This window comes from Dreissena polymorpha, chromosome 1 (assembly GCF_020536995.1).
Source record: "Dreissena polymorpha isolate Duluth1 chromosome 1, UMN_Dpol_1.0, whole genome shotgun sequence".
NCBI lineage: Eukaryota > Metazoa > Mollusca > Bivalvia > Myida > Dreissenidae > Dreissena > Dreissena polymorpha.
The window spans coordinates 96626858-96647376 of record NC_068355.1 but is presented as its reverse complement, the minus strand read 5'-3'; the positions used below and the strand labels follow the sequence as shown (position 1 = coordinate 96647376).

The window sequence follows — 20519 nt, the reverse complement described above, 5'->3', positions numbered from 1 at the left end:
GAACCCGTGACATGCTCTTTTTCAGAAACCAACGATCGATAATTTCTGTAACCATTCGGAAAATTTAACCAGACAAGTTTTGTAGAAATTCTTATGTTTTCCGCAAATATTTTACCACTTTCTTGTTGAATACCAATAAGTAAATGATTTAAAAGTAATATTACCATTGATTTTGGTCCAAAACTCTTAATAAAATTGCTTAAAAAAGACCCCTCACATTTAGCTAATAAAATATTGAATAAAACAAGATGTGTTTGTGAAACACAATGTCCCCCTATATGACGTTTGACCTTGAAGGATGACCTTGACCTTGACGCTTCACCACTCAAAATGTGCAGCTCCATGAGATACACATGCATTTCAAATATAAAATTGCTAGCTTAAATATTGCAGAAGTGACATTAAATGAGCAATTTAAACCCATATATTTGACCTTGAACGATGACCTTGACCTTGACTTTTCACGCCTCACAATGTGCAGCTCCATGAGATACACATGCATGCCAAATATCAAGTTGCTATCTTCAATATTGCAAAAGTATTCATAAAATAAGCAATTTGGCATTTGGGCCACATATATTTGACCTCTGACCTTGAAGGATGACCTTGACCTTTCACCACTCAAAATGTGTAGCTCCATGAGATACACATGCATGCCAAATATCAAGTTTCTATTTTCAATATTGCATAAGTATTCATAAAATAAGCGTTTTGGGCCACATATATTTGACCTCTGACCTTGAAGGATGACCTTGACCTTTCACCACTCAAAATGTGCAGTTCCATGAGATACACATGCATGCCAAATATCAAGTTGCTATCTTTAATATTGCAAAAGTATTCATAAAATGAGCGATTTTGGCCACATATATTTGACCTATGACCTTGAAGGATGACCTTGACCTTTCACCACTCAAAATGTGCAGCTCCATGAGATACACATGCATGCCAAATATCAAGATGCTATATTCAATATAGCAAAAGTTATTGCAAAATCTTAGTTGGCGCAAACAGACCAACCAACAGACCAAACAACCAACCAACAGACAGGGCAAAAACAATATGTCCCCCACTACTATAGTGGGGGACATAAAAACACAAATTTCAGTTTATTCTTCTTTTCAGTAGTTTTATAAATTCTGTTAACTTCCAACACCCACTTATTTTGGAAATTATGATATATTTACCATGCTCTAAAACGAAATGATTGAATAATTTTGAGAGTTCTGTTGTTGTCGTTTTATTTTGTGAAACTACGAGGATTGCTTACATAAAGTATAAAATACATGCCTTATTACATGACCACGAATGGCCGAGTGGTCTAAGTGGGTAGATTTTTATTCCAGGACTCCAGGGGTCAGTGGTTCGAGCCCTGATGGTTTCCTTTTTTTTCTTTTTATAATTTTATTCTTGATTTTTTACTTGAGCTTTTTAGATCCAATCTTTACATTTATCAATATAAAGCATTTAATGACAAACTTCAATATATGCCAAAATCTGTGAAAAGGCCCCTTTAATAGTATATATACCGGTAGTTTGGAAAAGAACACTTTGGTAAAGATTTTACTTAATTTGCTACACATGTAAAGTACAATTCCAATAATTTTCAAAATATTCACTTTAAATCAGTATGTTTGTCTTTTTTAGTCTACAACAATATTAATTTATTGATTTATTAAAATAAATAAATTAAACATAAAATGTTTTTTTAGAAAAATGATGACATAACAGATTGATTGGAAGATTTTAACCAATTACTGAGTTGCTAGGGTGCCATCCTAGAATGGTCATGCTACTAAGGAAGTACCTGATACATGTATGTCAATTACTTTGCCTTATTTGTTGTAAAGACATGAAATGTTTAATAAAATGTCTAAGTTTTCTTGAAAATGTTTTCATTCAGTATAAAAAGTAAATTAACTCTGAATAGTGGCTGAATATACTGTAAAATCGGCTATATGCTTATTGAAATTAAAAACAAACAAGATGTGTTTGTGAAACACAATGTCCCCCTATATGACGTTTGACCTTGAAGAATGACCTTGACCTTGTGAAGGATGACCTTGACCTTTCATCACTCAAAATGTGCAGCTCCATGAGATACACATGCATGCCAAATATCAAGTTGCTGTCTTCAATATTGCAAAAGTATTCATAAAATAAGCGATTTGGGCCACATATATTTGACCTCTGACCTTGAAGGATGACCTTGACCTTTCACCACTCAAAATGTGCAGCTCCATGAGATACACATACATGCAAAATATCAAGTTGCTATATTCAATATAGCAAAAGTTATTGCAAAATGTTAAAGTTGGTGCAAACCAACCAACCAACAGACCGACCAACAGACCAACCAACAGACAGGGCAAAAACAATATGTCCCCCACTACTATAGTCGGGGACATAAAAAGGGCCATAATTCTTACAAAATGCTTGATACAGTTGTCTGCTCTTGTTTATAGATTGGGGTCATGTTGGTAAAGAAGTTTGCAAAATATGAAAGCAATATGTCAAGGGACATTGAAAATATTTGAGGTGGTAGGCAAACTTTAACATAGATTTATCAATAATATGCATATGCTAAGTGAAAAAAGGGCCCTAATTCTTACAAAATGCTTGATACAGTTGTCTGCTCTTGTTTATAGGTTGGGGTCATGTTGGTAAAGAAGTATGCAAAATATGAAAGAAATATGTCAAGGGACATTGAAAATATTTGAGGTGGTACGCAAACTTTAACATAGATTTATCAATAATATGCATATTCTAAGTGAAAAAGGGCCATAATTCTTACAAAATGCTTGATACAGTTGTCTGCTCTTGTTTATAGGTTGGGGTCATGTTGGTAAAGAAGTATGCAAAATATGAAAGCAATATGTCAAGGGACATTGAAAATATTTGGGGTGGTACGCAAACTTTAACATTTGCACGCTAACAGGAATGCTAACGCCGACGCAGGGCGAGTTGGATAGCTCCACTATTTATATTTCATATATAATAGTCGAGCTTAAAATATATCCATCCAAGCAGAATGTACTGAGCAGGAATTGTTTTGTATTTTAAGTCACACTAAACTTAACCCCACTGGCCACAATTGCAAACCCTAGCAGCTTGATCAGTATGCAACCAATTAACATTCAAGTAAAATTTCAGTTCAAGCCTAATGTAACATAGTCCACTGGGATGACAATTAATGCACAAGTCCGATGAAATGTTCATTGACATTTTATTTTGCTAAGTAACAAGTCCACAAAATATTCTAATTAATAAGATACATTCAGTAACTTTCGAGATCCTAAAATATTGAAGTCCAATTATTAAAATATGGCGAGCTACCAGACCCTTACAGGCCTTCCCCACAATTCACAATTAAAATGAATCTGATGTATATGCTAGTTTAACCAGAGAAGGACTCTTTTTTTACATACAACATTGCTCTCTTCTATTTTTAAAGACACAAACCTACATTTTTACTGAATATAATAATTTGGGATCAACATCATATGCATAATATCTAATTACATAAAAACTGTCATCTTCATTTTTCTAAATCATTTCTATATATTTTAAATGAAAACTGTTGTCACATTGAATAAATATGTTTGGTGACTTTAACAGGTGATTTTAACTTTTATTAATAAAATTAATTCTGTTGTTTAATACAAGTCAAAACCAAAACAACTGTGTCTTTTTATATCCACCATGAGAGGCTTATTCATGCAACCTTGACGGTTTGTTGATTTAGGTCTTGTATTACTCTACAGTGCTACATTTGTTGAGATACGGTCAGTAATAATCTTTGAAATGTACAGCTATTTGATACAGTTTCACGTGGGGTCGGCGTGTATTCGGGTGCATGAGCGCTGATTGGTTGACGTGCTTACCAAGAACAATTTGATTGACAGCTGGAAAAATCAATATTGGCCACTCCTGAGAAATTCATTGAAAACAGTAGCTCTTAGGCGGAGTTAATGGACTGACTGAATGACTGGGCGTCGCTCTACAATACTACGGTTATTCCTCGTCATTTTTTGGCGGTTTGCGTGATCAAAACTTCCGATCGAAATTTTAAAGATTCGGGAAAAACAACTGATTTTCTGGTGATTTTAACCAATGAATTCGATCGGCAATCGGTTAATAATAACAACCCTGATTCACTATCAATTTTATTGTCAATCTTCATTATTGACAATAAAATTGACAATGATATTGTGTGTGGATGGGCCGCTTTAAGACAAATTTCTATTTTGTGCTATGGCGGCAATATTGTGCAGGGAAGCAGAACCATGTACACGCTTGTTAGAGGGCCCTCAAGGAACATTTGTGTACGTTGTCATGGATTGACCAAGAACTAATGATTCTACTTCAAATATACACACAAAAATATCTTAATTTTCAACTGCAGCAGGATGCATGCCCATCAAGTGTTTTCTTAACTATAAGAGTTTTTATTGAAAAAAACAAGAAAAGCTAATAAAAACATAAACTGAACATATGTTTACATAATTTTCAACTCAAAACATGTTGTTTTGGATATTTATAATATTAGTTTTTTTCTTTATGTCCAATCAATTTACCAAAATATTGTTGGCAGAATAAATCCAATAATATTTTTAGTAACCATTATTTAGAAAGGAACACTTGTGATAGAATGAATTTCCACATAAAAAGTTTTTTACATGAATGATGCCAATCATAACATGCATGTGTCATACACATCCATTCATTAATATGATTTGCAGTCCATAGGGCCATACATAAAAATTCTTTTGTTTTGCATAACCCGACCGACCCACTAAAATCGGCCCGTCTGATTTTTTTGTTTGTTACTTTCCAAAAAAATATTTTTTTGCTCGCCGAAAATTCTTTCCGCTAAAATAAATTTTCCTTTCCTCTTTTTTTCCTTTCCGGTTATTTGTGTCATTTAATTGAATGCTCTTTCAAGGATATCTAGAATAGCAATGAACAAAACGCATACCAGTTTTTATTTGATTCGCCTATTTATTTGACATATGCATATGCAATTAATTAGACTTTAAATTAAACCGCTCCTGTTTTCTTGTATCCCTTTAATTAAAACACGCTGCTGTCGTTCAGGATAGTTTGGGAGTAAAAAAAACAAATTAATTAATAATCACCGTTCAATTTAATTCGGCAATCGCCAGAGATGTGTTATATTATCGCCATATAACTAATTATTTAATTATCACTCTTTAATTCAGATCGGTAAATATTCAGTAGAAAGATAAAAAGTGGTCAGCTTAGAAATATTTATTGACGGGTATTGTCACGTTTTTGTTTCATTTGTTTATCTCTTTATACGACCGGCTGCTATTTTGAAGGCAGACTGCGATATTGAAGGTGTATTCAAATTATACAACATCTGCGCATGAATGACACAAAATTATCCGATAGCTCCACCCATTCTCACGTTTCATTCGACAACGTCATGTCATGTGTAAGCGAGCTCAATGTTGATTGGCCAGCTATTATGTGCACTTCAATAACAATAAGGTCAAGCGATGTCTAATTCAGTAATTGGGTAGAGACCGGGTTTCGTTAACTGTTTGAATTGCCAAACTTTAGATTTTTTTCTTGAGCCAAATTCTCAATATTTTCGCAAATGGTGAACGACAGCGCGAGCATTGCGAACGTGTTATTATTGGAATAAATGCTTACTATTACAGGGCTTGCACTGTCGTTCGCCATTTGCGAAAATATAGCAAATTTGGCTCAAGAAATATATAATTTGCAAATTTGCTAAAATCTAGTTAAATTTCATTGAAAACATCCGCCATTTTAATCCGGATTGGTTTTTTATAACTATCTTTCTCTTTGTTTCCATGAACGTTTTGAAGCATATATGGTAGCTGGCCAATCAACATTGAGTTCGCTATTGGGTAATATCGGGTCATTCATGCGCAGATAATGGAATACACAGTTGATATTGTCGTCTGCCTACAATATAACGACCGATGGCAAAAGTCGTATAAAAAAAATAATGAAAAGAAGCGTTACACTCAATAAATTATTTTTAAGCTGATCACTTTACAACTTTGTACTGTCTATCGATCTGAATTAAAGGATGATAATTAAATAATTAGTTACATGTCGAAGATGTTACACCTTTCTGTTCTTGATTGAAATTAAAATGTTATAATTACTTTGTTGTTTTTTACTCACAAACTATGCTATTGTAAAGTAATATGTAAACCAAATAGTATATTAATTACGTATTTGCTAGGTTACTTGTTTTCATTTTCTGTAGTCAAACGATATGCACATTTTATTTCATGTGCAAAATGCGTACAATTTTTCTGACTCTCGTTTCCGGATAAAGTATTTTTCGTCGATTATATAATAGTTTCGATGTTCTTTATACAAAAAAATAGACTTACGAATACACGTGCGGTGATACGGACGGTGCAGAAAAATCTTTACCAATTTCCTTTCATGAGGCAGAAGACTTGGAGCTTTATTTGATAATTATCTTACAGTTTTGTATATGTCGGAGTTCAATGTCAGAAAAAAATAAAAATAAAAAAATAAAATCCCTACCTAGCTACCCAACCAAATTTCCAAACAAACAAATTTTTAAGGATGGCCTAGTTTTGAAAGCAAAATGCTTATTAAGCACACAGTTAAATTTAAGAGCATGGTGAGGCACAAGCTTAAGGCTTATGCAGCTCATTCATAAGTCATCAGAACTGCAAGCAAGCAAAACCTTTAGATGCATTCATAAATGTCAAGACTGGAGCATGTTTTTATGTGGGGAGCAAAATTTATTTTCTGCTTATACAATAATGGATTTCAGGTTGAAAACGGGTTGATATTTATACGTATACATGTATTTCTGCTAATTTACAATGTGCATAGACTAATTTCATAACCACTTATATCTTATCACAAGATACAACTTCTGACCAAGTTTGGTGAAGCTAGGATGAAAACTACTTGAATTAGAGAGCGGACACCATGCTAATGTTTAAAACGCACTAAGTGACCATGTGACCTAGTTTTTGACCCGCCACGACCCATATACTAACTTGACCTAGACATCATCTAGATACAACATCTGACCAAGTTTGGTAAAGATCTGATGAAAACAACTTGAACAAGCAAATTCATTGAATTGATATCCCCCCCCCCCCCCCCAAGATGCTTCTGGACACAAAAGTGTTATATTTGACACTCAAAAAAGCATTTTTTCAAGATACAAAGGGCCATAATTGCGTTATTAACAGATAGTGTACAATGCCATTTGGTTTGCATCATCCTCTTATCCATATATATACTCATTCCAAGTTTCAAAGAAATTCACCAAAGCACTTCCAAGATATGGCTCCAGACACACAAAAAAGCATTTTTTTAAGATACAAAGGGCAATAACTCCATTATTAACAGATGGTGCACAATGCCATTTGGCATGCATCATCCCCTTATCCATATATATATATACTCATACCAAGTTTCAATGAAATCTGCCAAAGCACTTCCAAGATATGGCTCCAGACAGACGGACGGACAGAAGGACGGACAACGCCAAAACAATATCCCTCTGCCTATGGCAGGGGATAAATTCGAGAGCGGACGCTTAATAAGCTCACGCCTATATACCCCCCTAAACTTCATTTGTGGGGGTATAATGTATAATAAAACGAACAATGATGTCACTGTTCTGAAACGTGATCATGATAATTACAATACAACATACATGTAATCTGAAATGTGATCATTTCCATTCAACTTTGAGCCAAAAGTTTAACACATAAAATATAAGGGCTGCATGATTAGATGTGTTTGACTCAGTTCACTTGATTTAACATACCCTTTGGTCATAGAGTTCAAATATAAAACTGGGCCAGATTGGCTGATTAGGTTTCAACAGGCAACGGATTGCTCTCAGTTTGCAGTGCACAAGAACCTACTGTATTGAAGATTATACATTACATTGTAAGTTAAATGACTCCTCTGTAAGCCATGGCAAAGACAAAAAGCAGAGCGCAAAATAATATATTTTAAAGGCGAAAAACAAATAAAATTTATTAAAATAATGATTAACATTTGTAAACCTCACAAAATACCCATCAATAGGGACACCCCCTCGAAATCCTGGCCTGAATCTCTCCCCAAGGTCTACCCTGTCTGTCCTCTACTCTGTCCCCCTTCTGCTGCTCCTGTCCCTCTTCCGGCTATGTAATGAAACCACTATCCACCTTCAGACAATTACCATTCCGCTTGGCGATCCTTCCAAGATCTGGGAGTCAGCGGGAGAGGAGGTCCAGGTAGGGATGACAGTATGCACTGAATGCTCCTCAGATGATGCAGTGAAACCACTATCCACCTACGAACAAACAATTCCTCTTGGCGATCCTTTCAAGTTCTGGAAGTCAGCGGGAGAGAATGTTCGGGTTGTAAGATGACAATGCTTGCTTGATTAACAAAGCGGCTCAAAGAAGTTCCCCAATCTGACCCTCTTCAGACGATGAAGTGAAAGCACAATCCACCTACAGACAATTACCATTCCGCTTGGCGATTCTTCAGAGTCTTGCATGCTCAAGCTGCTGACCGAGCTCTTATAAACTTGGGAATACTATTACATGTATACAGGACTTACTCTGCCATTTGCCAAATTTGCCAATGGCTACCTTAACAATTGCGAAAATTGGAAGAATTTTTGCCATTGCAAGACGAATTTGGCTAAAGAAATTTTGGAGCCAGGTGAAGACCTGGTATGGAGTAACCTTGATTTTTTTTTACAATCCCCCTTTTCCTTTTTAGATTTTTAACTTAAATCACTAGCTGAGATATTCAGTCACCATTGGCGATATAGGTGATTGAAAACTCTAAAATATAAAATACTGACTTTGATAAAAAATAAGAAAAATATGTTTTAAATACTAAAATTATACAAAAAGGTTTCAATTGTTGTTGTTGGTTTTTGTCACTTGTTAGTAGCATATTCACGTCATGAAATGTGTGTTATTAATTGCATGTGTATTCAAATCACACGTAAAGGATCATAAATAAAAGTTATCCTACTGGAAATGACATTGTTTGTGGCCTCACATTGCTTATTATGAGTTTATATTTTCACCATCTAAATATATGATATTCTAATACTTGGTTAAAATGCAATTTTCTTTCTACACATTCAAATCACACTTTTAGAGCCGCTTCATGTATTTGTAAAATTGTCATTTTACCTCCCATAATCATTCTAAGTTTTCAGACAATTAAACATTTTTTTTGTATGTCCAAAAATTTTGATATGTTATGGAAGGTGTCCGAAAATTTAGATACAAAAATTAAATGTCCAAAAATTATAACTATTTTGAAACAAAAGCAATGAATCAATGTTCAAGCATGTTTCTACATTAAAATAAAAACTACTTCACAGCTTTGCTTACTCTTGCCTGAAATGATACAGAACAAAAAATAAAATGAAAATAAAGATAATGCTTCCTTCATAGGAATATTATATCATTTAAAATGCTGATGGTTGTAGCGATTGTTATCTACTGGTATGCATGGTAATTTACCCAACTACGCCAATGATATGGTCCATTGCTCTCAGGCATGCATCTCCAAGGTTTTATTATCTTAATCCGTTTATAAAACCTGATCATGATCAAAGTGTCACAAGATAAGGGAATACATGCAGTGCCAACATCTGTTAAAATAATGCTGTAAAAAATACTTTCTGAGTCATTAATGATAGACTAAAACCTGCCTGTCCAAAAATTTAGATTCACAATTTTTTATTATTTTGGCCAAACAAGTGGGTGACCGAAAATTAAATTACAGTGTCCAAAAACTTAGAGTTATTACGGTACCCTTGGTTAAAAAGTTCCTTTCAGACAATTCACATTTAAGATTTGTAATTTAACATGTAATCCCTTATTCTCATATTTGTGGCCCTACTTAAAGTATCGCGACTTGAACAAAAAAAAAATCAAGAAGTGCTGTATTGTTTATTTTTATTTTTAAAAGTTGTGATTTATTTGATGATTATCCATGACTATAACGAAGATTATTCTAATTATTCCTGATGTTCATTGGAAAGTAGGTCATGTTCATTACAGGGTGATACTATGATATTTAATTATGTAACACACAATTATGTTGGTTTGTTTATGGATTAATAGTTATGAGCTTTATCACATGTTTTATATGCCGCTTATTTTTTAATAACATGGACAAATATTTTAATAACGACATGAGCAAGATTTTCATTTTTCCATTAAGTATCATTCTTTAGAACAAGCACATGCGCATAGAAACACATCTTAGCAACTAATCAGAAGGGCCGATACTATGAGACAATTGTACATGTAACAGATTACTACAGTAGGTAAGTCCAGCCAGTATTTTGTTAAAACAATGACGATTTAAAATGTAAATTGCAGTTTTCGTTTTTTTGTCTAAGAATACACATTTAACTATAGATTGACTCATAACAGTGATAACACATGCGTTTTTTGCATTTGTTCACTTCCGAAATTACGTAAGCAGTAAGAGTGCCGATACTACGGACAGGAATGCTAGTTACGCAACGTGCATACATTTAATGATGTACGTTCCAAATAATATTGCAATCGTTAAAATGAAAATCGAACCGTTTATATATTTCTTTTTTTTACAAAATAGAAAAATAAATTACTTGTTCAATAATGTACATCTAAATGGTTGTCAATAAAAAGAAAATAAGTATTTAATACATACACGCTTGCACAATTCCTTGCAGCTCGTATCAGCCGGTGTACGAGTTGTCACCCTTTAAAAAAAGGAGGTGTATCCGACAGATGTCACTATAAAATTCAAGATGGCAGCGCCCATGAGAGATAATTCGATAAACTTATTTTTGAAATTGTTAAATACTATATAGTTTCAAATGATTACCAATTGAAATCACACCATGAGTATAAAAGCATTTGAACTTGTGCCCGCGATCGAACGGGTACATCGAATGTCTGAAAAGACAAAAGCACAGGTAACCGGATAAATATTGACTTTATTGGCGAATTCATTTGATTTTATTTGCTAGTGCCATTCACTACCTTAAAGTTGAAGTTATACCTCATTTTATGTAATCGTTGATGGCTCGTAAGTAAGAATCAGTATTCTTGTAGCCTGCATCTTTGTCATCTAATGTTGATTAAACTTTTTTTGTTAAATACTATTTAAAAAGTTGCAATCCAACTCCCAGCTATTGACCCTCCTGGTCGCTGGGAGTTGCAACTGGATACGGCATATGCCATGTCAAGTCTCCAGCCCAAAATCTTGGCGGTACTTTAATCGGTAATATTAGCAACATAAACTATTTTCTAGCATAAAAACCTCCAAACAGTTCGTATATATATCACAAAGGTTCAAATTAACACAACTTACGTGATGTGGTGTACTTGCATAACAATAAAATTAATCCAAAGTTTCAAACACATAAAGGGTTTATGGAAATGTGTAAGTGTTTGCAATGGAAAATGCCAAGTATTCCAAAAATTCCAGAAAGTTCTTGTGCCTTATCAACCAATCGTAATACACAGACTTTATACGGAACCTCCGTTAGATAGATCAATTAAAAAATTTGATTTTCAGTTTAATTATGTTTTTTATTATTGGGTGTGGGGGGGACTATTAACACTATTATTTTAGTTTTGAGCATATATCCACTAACAACACGCAAAATTGATATAGATGGTTACAGATATTGTGTTTGTTACGCTGTTTTAGGTTGATTGAATTCGAATTTACAGACAAACTTATTTTTACATGAATTTGGTTTAATCAGAAAGAAGGATGATCTGTATGTATGTACCCAGAGCTACAGATAAGCTGCGTATTTGCGTAAATACGCAATAAAAAATAGGTGGATACGCAATTTTTTCAAAATCTGTGCGTACCGGTACGCAAAACAAATCGCCGATACCCAATTCGAGCCGCCTTCTATGCGTAATGAAAAATCCCGTTTTGTTTTGGCCGTTTTGAATCGAGTCTTAATCGACAAGCGCTTGTTTTTATCTGGTAACGTATTTACCAATCGTTTAGATGATAACAAATGCGAGTCAAACAAAATGGCGTCTCGAGGCAGACGAAAAGTTGCGCAAAAAAATACAAAAACATTTAGATTCCTTTGTCGTGGTAAATTAATCTAAATATAAAACAATTGCAATGGGCATAGTTGATGACTATAATGAATTTTGTTTGGGGCATTTTCGGTCAAAATACACTATATTATACTACCACAATACCGTTCCAAACCCCTATGATGGGGTGTGTTGGGTTTCTAAAACAAAAGTACTGGCCCATATTATTGGAACAAAAACAAGTAGAAACACATTCGATGAGTGGGTTGAGAAATTCCCCTGTCTTCAGATTGTTGAATCTGATAGCAGAAAGATGGAACAACCTATACTGCGATTGAATTCATAACAGTGACTTTATGTAGGTACGGTTTTGAGAAGCTAAATTCACGTTTTATTGCAAATACCCAATTCACTTGTTTGTTTTGGTACAAATACCCAATTATTTTTTATATGAGCGGGCATCATACTTTTGGATACCCAATCACGTTTTCCATTACCCAATTCATTCTTATTTTGAAGGGTATTACCCAATTACCCCAAAAAGCTTATCTGTAGCGCTGTATGTACCCATAAAACTTACTCCTAGATGTGCATGATTTTTCTTTAGTACCATGAGACTACACGGTTCCAGGCTAATAAATGTTGCAACACCAAACAAAATTGTGTCCATAATTATTGTAAGAAATGTTTAATGATTAAATAGGTTGTGGCATGCTGAATTTTGTTAAGTGTTGCAAAGTTGCACCTTTATATTTATATTCTTAGTTTGACACAGCTTTGTTTTTTATAAGGTCAGTTGATGTAAGATTTTTAATTGTTTATGAATTGATTAAACAATTGTCAATTTTTTAATAGTCAATCTCTTCTATATAATACCCCTGTCAATCCGGACTGGCATGCTTTCTGCTTTCTTACAGCAAACCAGGATGCATAAGGATCACATAGTATGCCCTGCGTTGGTCATTGTGAGGTTGCTAGATTTACCCAAATCACGCGCTTTCAGTAATAGTACCAAAAGCGCAAAAGAATTGCCGAAAGTGCACAGGATAAATGCATTCTCTCAACAATAGTAGAAGCATATGGCATTTCTACATACTGTTTATAAGAATGCTTAAAGCTACATTTTTAAATGTTTTGTCCCCTACTGGTGAAACCGGAGGGGACTAATGGTTTGCACTCTGTCTGTCAGTCTGTCAGTCAGCCTGTCACACTTTTCTGGATCCTGCGATAACTTTAAATTAAAAGTATTTTTCTTGAAACTTGAAACATGGACAGATGGCAATATGGACGTCATTTCATTTTGTTCCTACGTCAAGAATTCTGGTTGCTATGGCAACAAAGATATAAAAAATAAAAAATCTGAAAATGATGGAGTTTCACCAGTAGGGGACTTATATTGCTTGGCAATAGTCTTGTTTATCATTTTTGTTTTTGTGATAAACGGGCAGTTTTGGTAAATCTAGTTAGGGGTCATTGTGAGATGGGATGAAGTTCTGTCAAAAAGCCAAGAACGCCAAAGGTGGCAACATTATGGCAACTACTTTTTGTCTTTTAACTGAAAAGCTTTAAATAAGGCAGCATAAATGCAGCAGTAATATAATTGAACAGTTTAGAATTTGTGGGTTATAAAGTTGAATCTTCATAGAAATACAAAGAATAGGTACATAGACAATAGCAGACTCAGCAGCAACCCCACAGCATTCCCAGATCTTAGTGTAGTTATGGTGTAAACGCTTATGAGGCATTAGAGGCATAGAAGAAATATGGAAACATTGCGTTGATGCTGTGATGTCAAAAATATGTGTCATGTTAATGCAAAGAGATTGCAGCATAAAAGCAATGAAAACACTAAGAAAGTCCTTGCATTATGGTTTACAGAAATTGGATTTGTTAAGAGAGAAAACACAACACATTCTCTCTATGGCTATCAGTGATTTACGCAAATGGACATAGTATTAAAGGTTGGCAGTTTGGTGTGACAGTGTTGTTACACATTTAGAATGCTGTAGTATAAAAGTAATAGTGTGGATTGAGGAATTCTCTAAATAATAAATTAGAAAAAAATGTACCGGTAACTGAAACCATTTGAATTATTAATTACTCAAGAATTATTATTATAGAGCATTGTGTACAAAATTATGTTTGTTTTTTTAATGTTTAAAAATATTTTTTAAACTATAGATTGAATGCATGGATGTCTGTGGCAAGAACTTGTACATTGGGACAACTGACTGGTAAGTGTTAGCATTCTTGTACCATGTATGAAATTGTAATACATTGTATTGCGTATTTGTACATCTTTATGCCCCCGGTAGGGTTGCATATAGCAGTTGAACTGTCCATCAGTCAGTCAGTCTGTCCATCCGAAAACTTTAACATTGCCCATGACTTTTGCAATATTGAAGATAGCAACTTGAAAGCATTTTGCACAGGCTAATCTGGGACGACACTTTACGCACATGCATTATGCCCAGTTTTCTCAGAACAGGACTTATGCATTTATAGTTAGCTTAAATGCAGACCTTGCTTAGGATTGGTAAAACAATAATAATTGAGTTTTGTGGCATGAAGGAGCATGTGTATCCTTTGTTTAAGGCCTTTTTAATAAAAACACCAAATATCTGAATCTATATTAAATGTGTAATCTTTGTCATAAAAACAAACAATTAACTACATGTATGAATACAGTATTTTTTTTTGCCCAAAATTACAGCCTCGTACAGGCTGTTTCCCAATTGCAAAAAGTAGTAAAAGGCTGTTTCCCAATGCCAAAAAGTAACATTTTTGTCCAAAAATTCTGACCAAAATTTCCAAAAAAATGTGCCAAACTTTCCCAGTAAATAATTGGTTTATTAAGTTTATTGTTCAGCAATTTAATTCCCTAGCACTTTATAATATAAATTTTAGAAAGAATGCATTTATAAACAATTGGTTTACTGTAATTTATAATCATATTAATAGTGTTAAATTTTTCCCAATTGCATGGACTATCGCGCTTTTTTACCAATCCAAATGGCACAGGCTGTAAAATATAAAGCAAAAAAAATCACTGGAATAGGCAAAATTTTGTCAAATTGCTTGCTAGGTCTACCTCCTTTAAGAGTTATATGTTACCATGTATAATGATTATCATTGGTCCATCCCTTCTGATAGGTTGCTAAGGTTTGTTACTATGCACATGTCCTTTTTAGCTCACCTGTCACAAAGAGACATGGTGAGCTTATATGACCTTGTGATGTCCGGCGTCTGTTGTGCGTGCGTGCATGTGTGCGTGCGTGTGTCCGTCAACAATTTGTTTGTGTAGACAGTAGAGGTCACAGTTTTCATCCAATCTTTATGAAATTTGGTCAGAATGTTTATCTTGATGAAATCTGGGTTGGGATTGTATTTGGGTCATCTGGGGTCAAAAACTTGGTCACTAGGTCAAATAATAGAAAAACCTTGTGTAGACAATAGAGGTCACAGTTTTCATCCAATCTTTATGAAATTTGGTCAGAATGTTTATCTTGGTGAAATCTGGGTTTGGATTGTATTTAGGTCATCTGGGATCAAAAACTAGGTCACTAGGTCAAATAATAGAAAAACCTTGTGTAGACAATAGAGGTTATAGTTTTAATCTGATCTGTCTGTCATTCATTGCTTGTCCCAAAACTTCAACTTTGGTTAAAGTTTTGCAATAATTTTTGCATTATTGAAGATAGCAACTTGATATTTTGCATACATGTGTAACTCTAGCAACCCCAGCAGATCTTATCTTATCAGTGGAAGATCTAAGCAGTGATTTTTTTTGCTTTTATTTGTTACAGCCTGTGCCATTTGAATTGGGAAAATTAGCGTGATAAACCGTTAAATTGGGAAAAATAGCACGATAAACCATGAAATTGGGAAAACTCAAGCATTATAAATATGATTATAAGTAACAGAATTAATATTGTTTTTAAGTGCATGTTCAGGGGGTTTTCTAGCAATTTTGGGAAAAGGAGTCTGGTCAAATTGGGATTTTTTTCAATAAATAAAAGTGGCAAATTTGGGAATTATTTATTGACAAAAAGGACTAAATTATAGTTATATATTTTGTAGGATGTTTAAAAAATAAAGTTGAGATCTAGAGTTAAGAAATCATAAAATCATATAAGACTTCCTTCTAAAAAAAAAAAAAAAAAAAAAAAATTTTTTTTTTTTGGAAATTGGGCTTTTTTTGGGAGATTTTGGTCAGATTTTTGGGAAAAAACGTGGAATTTTGCGATTGGGAAGCAGCCGAAAATCGGCTGTAATTTTGAGCAAAAAAAATCACTGCTAAGAAAATCAGCTTATCTGCATAGTGGTTCCATTACAAGTTATGTTAATAAAACATCTTTATTAAAATCAAATTAATATAAATGCAGATTGAAAGAAAAATAAATTCTCTTTAATATGACATCTGTGTCCCATTTCCTTTGTTTACTGCATTTTCGAGTATCTGCGCTGACCCCTGATTGTTTACAACACATTTGCGACCTGTCAAGGTTATTTGAATATTAATGATGTTGATATATTTATGTTCACCAATGAAAAACGTTTCCGATGATATTCGCGAAATTGTGCTATGTTAAGTCTACGCGACAAAAAGTAGTCCAAAAGTCTATGAAAGTTTCTTCAAAAAGTAATGTTATTGTTTTGATTTCGCACAAAAATCACAAAATATAAGCTCTGATCTTTCTTTTGGTACCAGAATTATAAATCGGAAACGATATTAAGTACGTCGCATTTATCATTAAAAACCTTGTGTTGGGGAATTTTCAACGAGGCCATAGTCGAAATAGCGGCGCCATATTGGAAAATTTGATTAAGCTGATAGCGTGATCGATAACCGTGATTTCTTCAAAAATTACTTTATATAAACCTAGAAAAACGATAGCAATCAAATGGTAAGTTATTTTTTATTTTAATTATATCATTTTTTATGTTGATTTCCCTTTATTCATTACAAAACAGACGATCAAATTACATTCACATTGGTCATGTGGATATTCGTACCGAGTTTCAACAGTGCTGTCAAAATGCCTCTATTTATTGCATTTATGTTGCAAAATACGTAAAACCTAATGCAAATAAACACAACCGAAGTATTTAAATGTGTTTCTAAGTATATATTTAATGTCAAATGACCTATAATTGTAATGTTTAATGCGTATGAAATACTTGATTTAATTTGTTTGTTTCGAACTCAGTACGTTTGTACCATTGACTGGCATTGTGTTTTTGTTTTCATAACGTTCTCTCGAACGTTTTTCTTTATTTTAGAAAATATTTATTAAAAAAACAACAACGTTAATCGTTATTTTAAATAATGAATAATGCCTTGTTCCAGTTCAATTTAATTGTTGTTGTTTTTTAATACATTCAGAATCAGTACTGACTACAGAGTTTTGTATGTTCAAAGTATTTGTAACTGATAATTGGTGGTTAAGGAATTTAGACAAATAATGGTTTACATTGAAGGATTTATTTTTAACAAATCCTAGAATATTATATTTATATTACATTAAACCACATGAGTTTGAAATTCTATCCATAAAGCCAATCTAATGGCTAAATAAAAAATATACCGCTATATAGTATAGTCTATATATTATATAGGGGTATATATTTTTTAGCCATAAGATAAGCTTTATGGATAGAATTTTAAACTCCTGTGATTAAACATTGAAAACTATAACTATATTTATTTTAGCACAATTTCATTGTTCTTTTCAGGATCAGCTGAGGATATTACACAAAGGCCTAGTTCCCCGGACCATTCTGTGAACAGCAGAACAAAACCAATTGTGATCTGCAGAATGAAAAAATTAGCAAATTTAAACTTGATTTTGCACTATCAAATGGACTTGGTCTACATTAAATGTTTAGTTTTTTATATTAGTGACATGTTGTGTTGTTTTGTTGTATTTTGTGATGTCTTTATTTGAGAAAAAAAGTCGAAAGAAAAATTGTGATATTAATGTATCTTCATAATAGTTCATACTATGCAAAAACTAAGTAAAGAAATGAAAAGAGCATGAAAAAATACAAATTTGAACTCTCTATCTTCTTTAGAACAAAAGTTATGTCAATTTCTCTATAATAACATAAGGCGAATGTGATGTGATTTGACGCATTTACTATGTAGTAATAAGAACCAATATTTTCCAATAAATCGACAAAATTTCCATGACAAAAATTGTCATAACTTCTCTTCCGGTGGGGATATTTTAACAATTCAAACTGTTTTTGGAAAGCTTTTTGGAATATCTATCTAGCTAAATTAATAAAACTAATGTATGACAAATTTTAAAATTTAACAGGGGTTGCTAGTAACTCAAGCTGCACATTTTGAGTGGTGAAAGGTCAAGGTCAAATATATGGCTTCAAAGCGGCGCAATAGGGGGCATTGTGTTTTTGACAAACACATCTCTTGTTAATCTTGAAAAACAAACCTAGAGGTCACACATTTTCTTCACGTCGTAATGAAATTTGGTCAGAATGTATTAATTAATGAAATCTGGGCCAGTGGCTTGGCAGGGGTTCCACTGGCCCCAAAAAAGTTGTCGCCACTTTTTCGCGACGTGAATACTGTCGGTTATTCCACCTTATTAATAAGAACAATCATTTTGAGAAACCTTACTACATTAATGTCATTGACTATATTATCACTTTAAAAAGTATGATATTTCATTAAAAAAAAACAATAAGTACCTTCATAAGTCATACCTTCATAAGTCTTAATAAGCTTTATTTGTATATAAATAACATTTTTTTCAACTTGATAAACAACACAGATAACCAAAATAATATAATAATGTTAACATCAATGTATTAAACAGTATGCTGCATAAATGTTTTGAAATTAATTATTTAAACATAAAATCACACCAATGTTCATCATTTGAAAGGAAACCAGAAAATAAAGCATCTCACTTCAAAGTGTTTAACAGTTATATTTGGACATGATATACATCAGCTTCTGTTGTTAACAAGTTTTCTGTTAGTGGTGGATGATTTCCAGGTTCAATTAAATGACTGTTGTTCACGCCTTTTTCTGACAGAAAGGCCCAGATAATTGCCACCATCCATTCTAGTTGCCTGAAATAACATAAAACATATTTTTACAAACTATCAACATCAAACCAACACATAAATGTCCCTATCTTTAAATGTCCGAATTTAACATATCCGAAATATAGTACATCGAGTGAATGTTTTATATTTAATTCAGAAATTGTTGTTATCTCAATCAATTTATATCCTTCCCAGAACATTACAATAATGAATCTATTAAACAGAAATGCTCAAAAATACCTGTTGAAACAAGTTTTTATTTGTTGATGTGGAGAAATTAAATGCTTTTGCCAGCCCCATGGTTTTTATTTTAACAAAGAAATAGCGGCCCTAACAATCATTATAATTATTGATCATCGTGACAGTTTGTCCCCGTGTTACTTAACTTATCGCTCAATATCATAAAGGAGCCGTTAATCCGATAATAACCCCCATAAAACTTGACAATAGCAGTAAAAACACCGTTTGTAACACTTACACGCTTCGGTGATTTCTAATGCACTCTGCACTGTAGGTCGCTTACATCGTCGTAAATCAATATTTACAACTGACAGACGCTGGCCGCTTATGCTCGGTCGCGTGCTTTTGACTCGCAGTACATTTTCGGATAGGATTTTACCGATTTTTTTAAATTCGCCACTTTAAAAAAAAATAGAGCCACATTTAAAAATTTAGCGCCATTTGGCGCCAATGGCGATCGACAGCGGAACCCCTGCTTGGGATTGTATACGGGTCTGATAGAATTTAAGTTGATGTGGCAAGGTTAGTCAGGTGAGCGATTCAGGGCCATCTTGGCCCTCTTGTTCTATAAATGGTTTCTAAATGGACATGAGAAATTTAAGTCCTGTTTTCCATAAACATTTGTGCTAATTTTTCACAAATAAGCAACTTTATGCACAATTTAAAACCTACATATACATTGTAATACACACATGCATGTATGTGGTGTGTACAAAAATGGTTAAAATATCTACTATTTAACCTTTTTATGGGGTTATCTAATGTTTATCAATTAAACTGCCTCACATGTGTGAAGGTGCAGCCAATGAGAACAAAGTTTAATAAACGTTTTCAGATTAAATTTTTCATCTTACTAAAGATGTTGCTTTAAGAATATTCACTTTCAACTTTTTATGCTCCTCTAAAATTTATTTTGGGGGGAGCATTAATCGCCGCTTCGTCTGTCCGTCCGTGTGTCCGTCCGTGCACAATTTTTGTCCGGGCTATTTCTCAGCAACTAATGACTCGAATTCAATGAAACTTTATGGGAAGCTTCACTACCAAGAGGAGATGTGCATATTATCAGCGGGTTCAGGTCGGATGATTTTTCACAGAGTTATGGCCCTTTGAAATTTT

The 20519-nt window shown here is 33.5% G+C and overlaps 2 protein-coding genes across 2 annotated transcripts in view; one reads left to right on the top strand and one right to left on the bottom strand.

Annotated features, from left to right (window-relative positions):
• Positions 1-10766, bottom strand: part of LOC127841552 (nose resistant to fluoxetine protein 6-like) — a 79637-nt gene extending 68871 nt beyond the window's left edge. Inside the window, exon 1 of the mRNA XM_052370453.1 lies at positions 10726-10766. The gene's annotated coding sequence lies outside the window, so the exon portion shown is untranslated. The remainder of the gene's footprint in view (positions 1-10725) is intronic.
• Positions 10767-10797: 31 nt separating this feature from the next.
• LOC127841551 (transforming growth factor-beta receptor-associated protein 1-like) overlaps positions 10798-20519 on the top strand; it is a 42132-nt gene continuing 32410 nt past the window's right edge. Inside the window, exons 1-2 of the mRNA XM_052370452.1 lie at positions 10798-10993; positions 14268-14320. Of these exons, the coding sequence (XP_052226412.1) occupies positions 10919-10993; positions 14268-14320 (128 nt within the window). The 5' untranslated portion in view covers positions 10798-10918. The remainder of the gene's footprint in view (positions 10994-14267; positions 14321-20519) is intronic.